Here is a 15,581-nt window from a genome sequence, read left to right as displayed (position 1 = left end):
ACTATAGCCTACGTGTAGTGTACATGAGTGGATGTTTATGAAAAATAGCGCCTGCAGCTGCTCTATAAGTGGCCCGCGTCTGGGCCAGCCCGGAGCCAGATGACCAGCAGAGGGCGCTGTTGATCTCATCTCAGCTCTGCTTGGCAGGTTCCTCACAGTGAATGGAGGGATCATGGATGATGAACAGATCAGACGGGTGGACTGACTGATGGATGGATGAAATCCCAAAAGCACATTTCACGTGGACAGGGGAACTCGCAGTCGGTAGACCGACAGCAATGGAAGAGTCTTCCATTTCTCGAGGTAGCCTATGTTTCAGAATAGCCTAGGCCTACATCTTTTCTGTGGTAGCCTAGGCTATGTTTCATTCATAGGCCTACATCTTTTCTGTGGTACCCTAGGCTATGTTTCATTCATAGGCCTACATCTTTTCTGTGGTAGCCTAGGCTATGTTTCATTCATAGGCCTACATCTTTTATGTGGTACCCTAGGCTATATTTCATTCATAGGCCTACATCTTTTCTGTGGTAGCCTAGGCTATGTTTCATTCATAGGCCTACATCTTTTCTGTGGTACCCTAGGCTGTTTCATTCATAGGCCTACATCTTTTCTGTGGAAAGGTATAATGATCTTTTCTTTTACACCAAATGGAGTATAGCAGCCTACAGTGATACTCCATTTGGTGTAAAAGAAAAGCCCATAACTGTTGTTTTATTATGTTAGCATCATGTTAGCTTTTATGAGTATTGTGTGGGCTGCTGCTGGGAGTTGCCAGGGCGATAGGCCATAGGCCTACTGTAGATCCAGATAGCAGCGAAGCGAAGACACACATACACAGGAAAATGAGACTCTGGAAACAACACGTTTGGGTCTTTACTTTAATAAATAACTTCAGAAAACAAAAGGATTGCAAATGTGAACTTGAAGTTTTTTTTTTGTCAAAAAAGGCACTTAAAAAACACAGGATTGTAATGCGTGGACATGTGCATGAATATGTGAGAGTCTGTTTGTGTGTGTGTGTGTGTGTGTGTGTGTGTGTGTGTGTGTGTGTGTGTGTGTGTCTGTGCATGCGTGTGCAGGAGCATGTGAGTGTGTTTGGAGTTTGATCATATAACACTGAATTAGGCGATTTGAAAAACCACTGATCTCAACATCAGTTGATGAAATGTGATAACTGATCACGCTATCTGACCATGGCACGTGTTCAAAAAGGGAGAATTACAAGATAACAAAATCATAAAATAAAACGTCATGGAAAATATTGAGGACAAGCAAGCATAGTGAATCCATTAACAGATACATAGACAGACAGACAGACAGACAAACAGACAGACAGACAGACAGACAGACCAGTTCCTACCTACACATTGAACAACATAGATGGTGTTCATGAGCACTTGCGGCTACTATATTTGGCTTTAACGCTAGCGAGGTGGAGGCTGGGACCTGAGTATATGCTGTAGTTTAAACACACGGCCCCGGTGTGGCCCTGTGACTGTGGACAGTTCCTCTCCACGGCACACACCTGTGTCCAGGTGTACCTGCTGCAGAGCCCCCTCCTGCTGAAGCGGATCAGAACTCCATGCAGCACACAGCAGTCCGATTCATGAACGAGACCCAGAGATCTACGCGCTACGCATTGCACAGTGTGGAGCCATCATCAGCCACCAGCTGAAAAGTTCTGGATCAGATCCGGCTGAAGTCTGGCTGACTAATGATAGCCAGCACGACACAAGTCACTGTCCTGCAGCACAGCGGTGATGAGCTGCAATTCTACTGATCACAGACTGCTCTCCTGAAGGTCCACACACATTTACACAGTATAGATTTTTAATTTGGTGGCCTGGGGCAGGGATGCATAGAATAAACATTTCAATCTGGGGCCAGGATGTACACACCATCTCGGACAGGGATTTACACATTTCAATCTGGGGCAAGGATTTACACACTATAGATTTCAGTCTGGGTGTCTGGGGCGGACATCTTGAGACCTACCCACCTCACCATATCTATAATGGGTGTGGGTAGTCAATGCCATGGTGCACTGCACTCTTCAGGAATCACCCTGGCTATGACAGGGCAGGTCCTTGATTGATAGACAGCATACAGCACCAAGGCTAGCATGGGCTACGACACAGCACACGGGGCTAGCATAGCATACAGCACCAAGGCTAGCATGGGCTATGACAGCATACAGCACCAAGGGATGTTGATGTACATCTATAGTGAAACATAAATGGGAGTCTACATTAATGGCGGCTGTTGAAACTACAAACGTGTCCACTGTACCAACATCTCACTGAGCAGATGTGAAGCACGGCGTCTATAGGCTGAATCATTTCAGACAGGCCATACTGCAGGTGTCCACCCAACCCAGACCAGCTAAACAAGAAATACACATCAGAAGGCATTGGCCAGCTAAACATCAGTGAAATATCCATAAGAGGGCATTGACCAGCTAAACATCAGTGAAATATCCATAAGAGGGCATTGACCCGCAGACGGGAAGGCTAGGAGCTTTCCTGCAGGGTGAAGTATGGCTCTGTCTTCTCTACACTATGGACTCATCTAAATCACTACAGTCTGGGAGAGTCCCAGACTGGAAGGCATAGATAGATATGAGTGCATCAAATAGCAGAGGGCAGCTCACCGCAAAGACTACAACCAAACCCACAATTCCTCCAACCAATCTCAGACTACTCCAACCAATCCACAAATCCCTTCAACCAATCCCAGACTACCTCATCCTATCCCAGAATTCCTCCAACCAATCCTAATCCCATCCTGCCTCATGTTCCGCCTCTGACCGTCTCTAAACGCGCCAGTCCTGCGGCTGAAATGAATCCTTAAAAAAAACATTTCCATTAAAACATTCTCTGAAATTCCACGGTTTAAAAAAATACGGATAAAACCAAGTTTATACAAACTGTACATGTTCTGTTGCAGCGTAAAAAATAAGAACACAAGGAGTTAGTAAAACAAATACTCAAAAGTAGTGGCAAAAATGCACAAAGAAGCATTTCGGTGATCCAACGAAAAAAAGGAAGTGATGTACTAACACTCTGATCCCTCCCACTTCAAAACCCCACCCTCAACCCGCAGAATAATTTGCATACAGTGTTGTCCTGGAGACAGAGGAGGCAGAGGCCTGATCATTTGCCCTCGTACTTGGGGTTGACGACGGTTGTCACGGCGCTCTTGTAGATGGGATTCTCGCCCTGCGGACAGAGAACAAGACAACGCCAGGGTCAGGAGGAGAGGGAACCATGGCAACCAGAACAACTCACACGACACACCATATTCAGCAACGCATTTCACACAGACAAGGCCTGTTAATGTAGTTAGAACACAGGGAACACAAACATAACCATACACGCACGCACACACACACACACACAAAATGCAGGCCTGTTATTGTAGTAATACAAACATAAGCACACACACACACACACACACACACACATTCACAATACTTTGACTGACATGATCATAGGTATAGCAGGGTTGATCAATGCAAGTGTTTCTATTCTCAAATTGTTTGTGCAATGATTAACTTTGGCACACACACACTCACACCATACCCTTCTATTCTCACAGTATTTGTGCAATGATTAACTGTTATATGCACCTGATGGCATACACACACACACATTGTTGTATTGGGTCCAAGTGAATGCTATACAGTATATCCTATAAACATTGTGATATGACTTGTACTTCCCAGCATTAAGACACAAATGCTGTTCCATAGTTCTGTTCCATAGCTCTGTACGCACGCACGCACGCACGCACGCACGCACGCACACTGAGAGATGACCGAGTGAAGTGAATGAGGAGGAGAGATGAGAGAGAAACTCAAAACATGCAGAAAAAGAAAGCGAGAGAGAGATAGGGAGAAGAAGAGGAGGAGAGAGTGAGATAGAGAGAAGAAGAGGAAGAGAGTTGCAGATGAAGAGAGAGAAAGAAAGAGAGAGAGGGAGAAATAGACAGAGAAAGGGAGACAGAAAGAGAGAGGAAAAGGGAGAGAGAGCGAGAGAGACTGCAGGCCAATGCATGCAGGTAAAACAGCACAAGGAGACCAAAGGTACAAACTGTGGTTGGCCTTTAGAGGGCGCCACCCTTGCGGCCGTAGCTGGGGTTTTGGAACTGGTTTATAGGACTCTTGTAAATGGGGTTCTCTTGCTGGGGGGGTAGGAGGTAGGAAGAGAAATTCAACAGCAGGAAAGAGAAGACATGAAAAAAAAGGCTCTTCTCAACGTCTCTCCTCGGTCATCGATCCTCCGTCCCCCGCCTCGTTCCCACTGATCTATAAACAACACTGGATAGACTGTCCCATTGTTGCTGCGCCAGCATTCTTTATAGATCAGTGGAGGAGCGGGAGGACTGAGGATCGAGGGCTGAGGGGAGACGTTGAGAAGAGCCTCTAGTAAGAAATCAGACAGACATCAGACAGAAATGGAAAAATCAAACAAAGCTCAGGGGACTAGATGAAGAGATGGCACATAGGACTCAGGCGATAGGTGAAGCATAGGCTGTATAGTCTATGAGGTGAAGAGAAGGCAAATCTGTGTGCATATGCTTCTTCTCATCTGCATCTTCTAGGTGAGGAGAGAGAGAGTGTGTGTGCGCGCGTGTGTGTGTGTGCATGTGTGTGTGAGAGAGAGAGGGTGCGTCTTACCGTGTCCCACTTGGCGTTCATCTTCTCCTTCTCGAACTTGGCGAACTCACGGCGGTCGTGGATGATAGTCAGCAGCTTCCAGATCAGAAGCAGGGCCAGGCCAATCAGAACGATTCCAGCCACAACGCCCGCCACGATGGGGATGATGTCAGGACCGTCAGGGCACTCTGGAAGAGCAAGGGATTATGGGAAATGTGTCAAAAACAGACCTGTTCCAACGATTCCAAATGATGAATGTTCATCTGAATGCACACATCTATAGGCCTCCATCAGCTGATTCTGATTCTGCAAAATTCTGGAAGATGGTAAATCTTAAAAACAAATCCTCTGCTACCTCTCTTTCCTCTTTTATTAAGTTTGATGATAGCTTAGTACATGACCAAACAGATATCTGCTCTGCTTTCAACAAATTTTTCTTTAGCTGGTCATATTTTTGATAGAACAATAATGCTCCTTCTTTGTGTCAAGATGGCAATTTCACTGCCAATGATATCATTTATAACACAGGCAGTAATCCAGAGTTCATTTTCCATCCCATTTCACAGTACAGTCCTATTGCTTTGCTAGCGATCAATATTCGGAAACCAATTGGAGAAGACCACCTTGACCCCTTTTTCCTGCATGTTGCAGCACATATGATAGCAAAGCCAGTAATGCACATTTTAAATCTCTCGATTTCCACCGGAGTTGTTCCCAGATTGTGTAAATTTGCTCATATCACCCCTCTACCCTCTCTAAAGGAGGTGATACGAGTGACCCTGAGAACTATTGTCCAATATCTAAGCTATCTGGTCTCTCTAAAATCCTAGAGTCATTGGTTAATAGTCATTTATAGCTTAAAGAATTTCTCAATGCCAATTCCATCCTTAGCCCTCTCTAATCAGGTTCCAGGCCTAAACATAGTGCTGTTTCTACCATTAAAGTAGTAATTGATTCACTAGATAGGAAAAAATACTGTGCTGCCATTTTTGTAGACCTATCTAAAGCATTTGATATAGTAGATTATTCTTTACTTGTACAAATCCTGCCTAGCATTGTGCAATTGGGGAGTGTTCAGCCAGAACCCTTGCTAATAACTAAGGGAGTCCCGCAAGGCTCTGTTTGAGGGCCAATTCTTTTCACAGTCTATATTAATAGCATAGTCCCTCTACTATCTCTATGCAGATGATATAATTCTGTATTGTGTTGCTGACTTGATACTTGGCCATGGAACAATTGCAAGTTTAAATAAATCAATTCATATGTATGTATGTATGTACCCGCAGTCTCCACCACATGGACGATCTTGCTGGTGTCGTTCTTGACGGCATAGGTGTAGTAGAACCAGCAGTCGTTGGCATCGCGCTCTTTGCAGTGGGAGATGAAGGGCACTGACCCAGGCTGTGGGAGATCATCACGGCTCTTCACCATCTCCAGGTGGAAATACATGCAGTCACGCTCACACGTCTCCTTCTTCTCACCTGTACCGAAGGCACGGCACTGCACACACTCCCTACACACACACACACACACACACACACACACACACACACACACACACACACACAATATAGTTTTACTGTTGAACACACAATAAAGTAAAGCGCATGTACTGCTGACACTGTTGTGCATGACTGCTTTGGTTTCAGATAAGAGAGTAAGACAGTGAGGGGGAATTATCCAGACATCAGCACCAGGAGAGGATGTCTACATGGTAAAGCAGAAAGAAACGATGCATTGAATGTGCTTCTGTGTGTGCATGAGAGAAAGTGTGTGTGTGAGATGGAGAGTGTGTCTGTGCAGTCCCCCATATGATGGGTATGTGAGAGAAAGAGGGAGAGAGAGAGACACTCACTTGTGCTCTGTACACACGCCCGGACAGGTGGGGCACACTTCACAAGTGGCTCCTTGGAACTTGAGGTCAGTGCACTTACACACTCCACACTCACAGGTACCGCGGCCGTTACAGATCTGCTTGTTCTTGGCCAGACAGGTGGAGGTGTCCAGAGAGCAGTCGCAAGCGCTGCCCGTGTAGTTAGCATCACAGATGCACTGGCGGCATTCACAGCGCCCGTGGCCTGCACACAGAAGTAGAGTTAAACACACACACACACACACACGCTAGCCTCCAGAGCTTGTTGTCTGAGCAGATACAGTTAGACACACTTGTCCACACACTCACCTCCGCAGAGCTTGTTGTTGGAGCGGTCACAGTTGAAGTTGTCACACTCGCAGTATTTGCCGCTGTAGCGCTCCTCAGGGTTCTCCCTCTTCTTGCACTCGCACGTGCCGCACACACAGTCGCCGTTGTTGCTGCAGATGTCCGTGCCGTTCTCCATGCGGCAGCTGGCGTCCAGGTCTTCCGTCCGCACCTCGTCTGTGCTGCACTCACACTTCTGACCAATGCGCCCCTCATTACAGCTGACACACACACACACACACACACACACACTTCTGTCAGTTCTTTCTGTTGTGATGTTCTGAAGTCATCTGGTCTCATCAATAAATATGGATAAGTTATTTACATCAATAACATAAGTGAACCCAGGAAAAATGTGTGCAATCAGGGATGGGCAGTATTTATGAGACATGTTTTAAAAATACGCATTTCAAATAGTATTTTGTTATTTGTATTTCACTGGGTTGAAGAAAATGGCTTCATATTTTGTATAAAAAAAACTTCATATGTGACCATTCAAAGCGAAATCAGTCGTTTTGCGCACCACGTTATTTTGAGAAAATCAACAATAACAAACTTCCGGGTTAAAATGTTGAATTTCATGTTTTCGCATAATTTGACTGTATACAGTCTACAGTTTCATATCGTGAACGCATTTCACGGAAAAACATACGTTTTGACTGTTAAACCCGGCGAAGATTCAACATATTTGCTGTCATTCCCGTTGTGCACGCGCTGCTTAAAAAGGTGATTTCTCCTCTTCTGGCATATCATGACAGGAGAACCATGTCAACTTTGGATGCGGTTATCTTAGCGACAGTTTGTGTAATACCCTCGATATACATATCAATGGAAAGCTTAGTTTATGGCCGTTCACGTGAGCACAATAACTTAATTTAGTAAATGTTACCGAAACGACTGGTTCCGCTTTACAGGGTCACATATGTGTATTTTTGTAGTTTTAAAATATTTTTAGTGAAACCATTACTTTTGATGATGCGATGACGTGAGCCTGCAAAGCAATGAGTGTAGCTTGACCGGCGCTGCCTTGGGCATTTCCCCAGACTTGTGATCAGAATATTGACATGCTGTCTGACATTTTGTTTTTGAATTTTATAATATTATTATTTAATGTACCGTTTTATTAGTGGGCTTGCTGCAAGGCAAGCCCATCTATTGTTCTTCTTAGCCCATTTTTTTGAGAACGCCTCTTCTCCTAGAGCGTTTGAGCTATTGACACGGTTCAAACACTTAAAAATCAGGCCCGATCCGGTGTAGGTTGCTTGTTAATGTGGGATGGCTGCCGGTTGTCGTTTTTCCGGTATTCTCGTTTTTCAGTCCCATTGAAATGAATGGGGGAATTATTTTTTGGGTATTTTTTTTCCCAGCCGGTTTTTTTTAAGCATTGTTGACATAATAGAAGTCATTAGCTAAGTTAGGTAATCAACCTGGTTAGCATTGTTAGCATAGTTAGCATTTCTAACATAAATGCAAGAAATTATCAGCTAAGTTAGCTAATCAACCTAGTTAGCACTGTTAGCATAGTTAGCATTTTTGCAAGCCCACTCTTGCAACCCCTCGGACATGCACTTCACATACTCGGTGATAAATTAATCTAAATTAATCGCATATCTATTTTTTGCTGTGAAAGTATTTTGAAACATTAATCAAATGAATTATTGAATAATCAGCATTAGTGACTTTAAAGTTCAAATAATTACTTGCAATGCATGAGCCTTCTGCCCTGCTGTCAATAGACAGTAAATAGCCATTGATAGCCTTGCTGACTGCTTCAGTTACCTTGACGTTAAGTTACCTTTACGTTAAGTTACCTTGGCGTCAAACTCAACGTTTCTTAGGCTGGATGAGACGGGACTGCATGGGTGTGTGAATTCATTTTTTTTGTGATTATGCTTTTTTATTTTCCATCAATAGAAAACACATCATACATGGTGTGTGAATTCATGATGAACCGCAACTACTTCCTGCTGAGCTGCATGATGAGCTGCTACTGAACGCATGATGAACTGCTACTGAACGCATGATGAGCTGCTGCTGAACGCATGATGAGCTGCTACTGCACGCATGATGAACGCATGATGAACTGCTACTGAACGCATGATGAACTGCTACTGAACGCATGATGAGCTGCTACTGAACGCATGATGAACGCATGATGAGCTGCTACTGAACGCATGATGAACTGCTACTGAACGCATGATGAACTGCTACTGAACGCATGATGAGCTGCTACTGAACGCATGATGAGCTGCTACTGAACGCATGATGAACTGCTACTGAGCTGCATGATGAGCTGCTACTGAACGCATGATGAACTGCTACTGAGCTGCATGATGAGCTGCTACTGAACGCATGATGAACTGCTACTGAACGCATGATGAACTGCTGAGCTGCTACTGAACGCATGATGAACTGCTACTGAACGCATGATGAACTGCAACTGAACGCATGATGAACTGCTACTGAACGCATGATGAACTGCTGAGCTGCTACTGAACGCATGATGAGCTGCTACTGAACGCATGATGAGCTGCTACTGAACGCATGATGAGCTGCTACTGAACGCATGATGAACTGCTACTGAACGCATGATGAGCTGCTACTGAACGCATGATGAGCTGCTACTGAACGCATGATGAACGCATGATGAGCTGCTACTGCACGTATGATGAGCTGCTACTGAACGCATGATGAACTGCTACTGAACGCATGATGAGCTGCTACTGAACGCATGATGAACTGCTACTGAACGCATGATGAACTGCTACTGAACGCATGATGAGCGGCTACTGAACGCATGATGAGCTGCTACTGCACGCATGATGAGCTGCTACTGAACGCATGATGAACGCATGATGAGCTGCTACTGAACGCATGATGAGCTGCTACTGCACGTATGATGAGCTGCTACTGAACGCATGATGAACTGCTACTGAACGCATGATGAACTGCTACTGAACGCATGATGAACTGCTACTGCACGCATGATGAGCTGCTACTGAACGCATGATGAGCTGCTGCTGAACGCATTATGAACTGCTACTGAACGCATGATGAACTGCTACTGCACGCATGATGAGCTGCTACTGAACGCATGATGAACTGCTACTGAATTGCTACTGATGTCTTTGTCTACATCCTTCATCCAGTGTGTGTGCGGCCTGTTGTGTTAGAAATGTTCAATTGATTTGTTATTTGTTGAAGTTTGGGTGTAAGGTACTTTCGGTGGTACTCTGTGTAGGCTATATATAAATTAGCTATATAAATAACTGTGAGATTTTAGAGAATTAAACCGGAGAACTTAACAACCATCAGCTTTTTCTTGAGAACTTAAATCATCCAATCAGAACTTATGGACCCGGTTCTGTGGTTCCTGCAATATTGCTCAACACGTTGCCCTATGGATCACAGGGTGTGGGTGTGTGTGTGTGTGTGTGTGTGTGTGTGTGTGTGTGCGCGCATGTGCCTACCGGCAAGCCCCACACTCGAAGGTGCCGTTCCCAAAGTGGCAGATCTGGCTGTTGTTGATGCCGGCCTTGTGGCAGTCACACTCGCAGATGAACTTGAGCTGCACCTCCACCTCCTCAGTGAAGCCCTGCATCTTGATCCTCACCGTCTCCGGTTTCTTCTCCAACGCACCCTTTTCATTGGGTTTGCAACCCGTGAACGTGATGGCCACATCAAACGTCACCTGCACGGACAGACACGGTCAGAGACACGAGTGTGTGTGTGTGTGTGTGTGTGTGTGTGTGTGTGTGTGTGTGTGTGTGAGAGTGCATCCCACCTCGTCTCCGATGGAGATGTTGGAGCACTTGCGTCCATCTTCCCCTGTGCGACTCACTCCATTCTTGCAGTGGGAGACGTAGGAGATGGACACGCCCTCAGGAAGCTTATTGTTCTCCAGGATCACCTCAGACGACAGAGACTGAGGGGGGGGGGGGGGCAGGGGTTAGAGATGGATGGATGAATGCATGGATGGTGTGTGTGTGTGTGTGTGTGTGTGTGTGTGTTAGTGATGCGCGGGTCGGGTATTTTTTCAACCCGCGGGTCCCGCTTTTATGAAATTATTTGACCCGCCCCAGCCCGCCCCGCACCACTGTATCTATTTTGACAACCCGCCCCGCACCCGCGACCATTACATAGACATTACAGACATCGCCCTGTAAACTGGCAACAACTCTATGATTATGAATATGAACGATAAATCAGGTCATTAATAACAAGATGATACCTAAACGTTTTAAACATTTAGAAATTCAAAGCAAAAACCTACAAAGCAGCGTTTGTAATCTAGGCTAAACATTATACGAAATAGGCTACGTCCGAAATATAGGAGATTTAGACGGCTGAAAACGGAGAAGAATTTGAAGACAGACGCCAGTGTTGTTAATTTGCTCCTGGACAGCTAAAGATTAATCAGTTTGGCTAACTTACTTGTAGGCTCCTTAATGTAATGGACATTTCAAATAGGCTATTCATGACAGTAGAACAAAGTTATGCATGTTTGTGCAAAGTAACGTTATGTGGAGCCATATGGAGGAGATGGCTCATTGAATTGAAAAGGTATAGGCTCAGGAATTGTTTGGGAAATAATAACGGCTAGTCTTTGCTAACGCAATGCATTATCAGAGTTTGTTTCTCTGTCATTATGCTGAGGAAAACAACATTAGCACTTGCCATTGAAAGCTAGCAGCCTACGTTCCTGTTGGATCCTGCAGCAAGCTGGCAACCGCGACTCAGAGGGGAGATGGAGGCGATACACCGCGCTACAGTATTTTGAAAGTAATTGCAGTAGCCTACTCGTTTTGGCCAAAATCCTACATACTGTTAATATAGGCTATAGGGAATTGCACGCAACATACATGGATTTTTTTAAATGTAATTTTGTTTTTAATGACCCGCCCCAACCCGCCCCGCAAATAAAGTGATCATTTCTTTACCCGCCCCAACCCGACCCGCGGGTTACCCGCGCATCACTAGTGTGTGTGTGTGTGTGTGTGTGTGTGTGTGTATACTCACGTTGTAGGCGTCAATGATGAGGTTGATGACATTGCTGGAGTTAGAAGAGAGTGTTCCCACTGCAGATTTGGGGATGAGGTTCTGCAACTCCTAATACACACACACACACACACACACCAGTTATTAAACAACCATAGAGAAACACATAGACATAGAGTAATAGTGTTTGCATTACTAAAGACACACACACACACACACACACACACGCACACACACATCATCCTACCTTGTAGACAGGCTGGAACTCATTGGTCACAGCGAAGATGGTCTGGATGTTGTTCTCACTCAGCTTCTGCACCAGGTGGGCGATGGAGGGATAGTCCTGTCACACACACACACACACACACACACACACACATTAGATAGGAATCACTGCCTTGAGGGATTACCATAATGGCTGCACAGTGGCGTGACTTGCTTTTAAGGGCAATCGCGTGCGCACACACACACACACCCACCCCCACACCCACACCCACACCCACACCCACACCCACACCCACACCCACACCCACACCCACACCCACACACACACACACACACACACACACACACACACACACACACACACACACACACACACAGTAGTGGCTCAGGATGAAACACACAGACACTCACATAGTAGTGGCTCATGGTGTACATGTTGTTCTCCAGGTGGCATTTCCCGTCATTGGGCAGGACGATGCCGCCCAGCTTGCCGTCACCGGCGAAGTGGAACCCAGCGTCCGTGGAGAACACCAGCAACCGCGTCACGTTCCGCCAGCCAATCTGGTCCTGAGGGACAGAGGACGAGACAGGACAGGGGACAGTTACAGGTGTGTGTGTGTGTGTGTGTGTGTGTGTGTGTGTGTGTGTGTGTGTGTGTGTGTGTGTAGGACAGAGGACGAGACAGGACAGGGTACAGTTACAGCTGTGTGTGTGTGTGTGTGTGTGTGTGTGTGTGTGTGTGTGCAGGACAGAGGACGAGACAGGACAGAGTACAGTTACAGGTGTGTGTGTGTGTGTGTGTGTGTGTGTGTGTGTGTGTGTGTGTGTGTGTGCAGGACAGAGGACGAGACAGGACAGGGTACAGTTACAGGTGTGTGTGTGTGTGTGTGTGTGTGCAGGACAGAGGACGAGACAGGACAGGGGACAGTTACAGGTGTGTGTGTGTGTGTGTGTGTGTGTGTGTGTGTGCAGGACAGAGGACGAGACAGGACAGGGGACAGTTACAGGTGTGTGTGTGTGTGTGTGTGTGTGTGTGTGTGTGTGTGTGCAGGACAGAGGACGAGACAGGACAGGGGACAGTTACAGGTGTGTGTGTGTGTGTGTGTGTGTGTGTGTGTGTGTGTGCAGGACAGAGGACGAGACAGGACAGGGTACAGTTACAGCTGTGTGTGTGTGTGTGTGTGTGTGTGTGTGTGTGTGTGTGTGTGCAGGACAGAGGACGAGACAGGACAGAGTACAGTTACAGGTGTGTGTGTGTGTGTGTGTGTGTGTGTGTGTGTGTGTGTGTGTGTGTGTGTGCAGGACAGAGGACGAGACAGGGCACAACTCAGGACAGGTTACATTTAAGCGTGTGTGTGTGTGTGTGTGTGCGTGCATATGTATATATATATATATATATATATGTGTGTGTGTGTGTGTGTGTGTGTGTGTGTGTGTGTGTGTGTGTGTGTGTGTGTGTGTAAAACACTTACCCCGCACACGGCCACCTGCATGATGGCGTCGAAGCCTCCCTCGGGGGAGTCCAGGTTCCCGGAGATCTGCTGCTGGCTGACCAGCTGGTTGAAGCGCTCCCCTTCGTTGGTCAGCTTCAGCACGTTCTTGTAGCTGAAGGGGCTGGTGCAGTTCTGATCCGTGCTGCACGGGTTCAGCAGCTTAGCAGGCGTCGTGCTGATGTACGGCATCACCGTCTTCTCCACAAACGAACCAAAACCTGAAGAGCGCGCACACACACACACACACACACACACGTTAGCATCTACTTCTTGTAGCTCTCAATTTAGCATCTGCTTAAAACCAAGGGGGCAGGCATATTCCCGGAAGTAGAAACACGAAATGAGCTGGTGATCAACGCTCTGCTAACTCCCTTGGACGGCCATAGATTTCAGATTTTTTTGCGATCCCATAACTTCATGTAACGTGCCCTTTGTCTCCCTTATAGCTTCTGTGTATTCTATACAGGGTATCGAAGGCAAAATTAATTCACTTCTTCCCCGTATATTACGTTGGTTTCCCGTAAAGAAGTATTTTAGCATGTCGGTTGTAGGGAAGCTAATGTTCGAGGGGAGATTCCCCGTAATGTTTGGATAAGAAGCTGAGTGAGCCTGCACGAAAACCATGACGGAAAGTCATTCGCAAGAGATCAGTGAAAATGCATGTAGCCTACGGTAGCCTACTGTTTGATAGGGTAAAGCATTACCTAGAGGCAAGTAAACATAATAATAATATTAAAAACGAACGTTAACAATTTCAGAGGTTTTCGATCTATCAGACGAGTTACAGCAGGCTAACGTCACGAAGTGAGTACGAGTCTGCGCAGTACGACGGAAAGTAAACGGAATTTTGTTTCAGCCCCCTTCCATTGAGAACAACGGAGTCTGTTTGTCCATTTCTTTTAGGTCTATGCTTAAAACACATCAGGTAGGCTAACGCTAACGTTACACCCATGAGATAATATAAACATATCAAGTAGGATGGACAAATGCCTTGATCAATCTAAACACACTAAACTCAAAACCCAAAAAATGACAAAACGCCTGACTTTCCATTTCTAGAATAGACATTCCAGAATTCCATGATATTCCAGGAAATTCCATGACCCATGTAGCCTGGCTAGCGCCTACCACTTCTCAATGAGACGTGGTCTGGCAACCAAGCGTTAATTTTCTCGTATTTGAAAAAAATGCCCAGATCCGTTCATTGGACGCCACGGATGTCTATCAAATACGTCATGGTCTTGCCAGAGAGGGTTAAAGCGGAGCGAGAGGCGCAAACGTTCGATCATTTCCGCTTTCTGTCTTCACAAGGGGGAGGGGGGCTAAATCCCCCTTTAAGCAGACCTGCTAACATTCGAACTGAACTGCTTGCCTTGCTGCTTGATATGACAGAAATCGATATCCCACTATGACGTCTTTGCAACACGCCCCTTTAAGCAGACCGGAACTGTTCGAATTTTGCTTCCATAGAGATGCATTACGTTGCTCTATCTTGTCAATAATTAAGGATCTTTGGTCTTGCTTTCTCCCCTCTTCTGTGATTGGTCCCCTATCTCAGGCAAAAATTAGGGCGGTAGTTTCCATGCTGCCTTAGCAGCGTGAATCAGATCGCGTGCAAGGCATCATGGGAACACCCAGGCTATGACCCGTGGGGACCTTACCAATCCTGAAGTCGGAGGTGATGTCCTGCATTCTACGCCGCAGGTCGGTTCCAAGGTTCTTGACGTTCTCCAGATCGTCCTTCATGGACCAACTGAGGTCCATCAAATAGTACAGGTCGATAGGGTAGTCCTCAGCCCGCTTGAACTTCAGGGTGAACTGCTGAGCCTCTCCTGAACACACACACACAAGGAAACCATGGTTACATCACCTGTATATGTGCGTGTGTCTGTGTGTGCGTGTGTGTGTAGTATCAGTATGTCTGAACTGAAGAGGTGATATTGTGGCAGAAGCTGAGGCTAAGGGATGTGACTATCTGACTTGGGACAGAGAGGAACAGGTGGGCCTA

The 15,581-nt window shown here is 46.1% G+C and overlaps 1 protein-coding gene across 1 annotated transcript in view; it reads right to left on the bottom strand.

Annotated features, from left to right (window-relative positions):
• Positions 1-864: 864 nt before the first annotated feature.
• The window catches only part of LOC134075212 (integrin beta-1-like), a 27,320-nt gene continuing 12,603 nt past the window's right edge, over positions 865-15,581 (bottom strand). Inside the window, exons 5-16 of the mRNA XM_062530745.1 lie at positions 15,235-15,405; positions 13,553-13,791; positions 12,492-12,647; positions 12,103-12,198; positions 11,877-11,966; positions 10,642-10,782; positions 10,328-10,548; positions 6,840-7,078; positions 6,513-6,735; positions 5,938-6,170; positions 4,679-4,845; positions 865-3,218 (exon numbers count right to left, since the gene is read on the bottom strand). Of these exons, the coding sequence (XP_062386729.1) occupies positions 3,153-3,218; positions 4,679-4,845; positions 5,938-6,170; positions 6,513-6,735; positions 6,840-7,078; positions 10,328-10,548; positions 10,642-10,782; positions 11,877-11,966; positions 12,103-12,198; positions 12,492-12,647; positions 13,553-13,791; positions 15,235-15,405 (2,042 nt within the window). The 3' untranslated portion in view covers positions 865-3,152. The remainder of the gene's footprint in view (positions 3,219-4,678; positions 4,846-5,937; positions 6,171-6,512; positions 6,736-6,839; positions 7,079-10,327; positions 10,549-10,641; positions 10,783-11,876; positions 11,967-12,102; positions 12,199-12,491; positions 12,648-13,552; positions 13,792-15,234; positions 15,406-15,581) is intronic.

The sequence above is a fragment of the Sardina pilchardus genome, chromosome 2 (genome assembly GCF_963854185.1).
Source record: "Sardina pilchardus chromosome 2, fSarPil1.1, whole genome shotgun sequence".
In the NCBI taxonomy this organism is placed as follows: domain Eukaryota; kingdom Metazoa; phylum Chordata; class Actinopteri; order Clupeiformes; family Clupeidae; genus Sardina; species Sardina pilchardus.
Note: the sequence above shows the minus strand (reverse complement) of the source record. Positions and strands in the feature narration are given on the sequence as shown.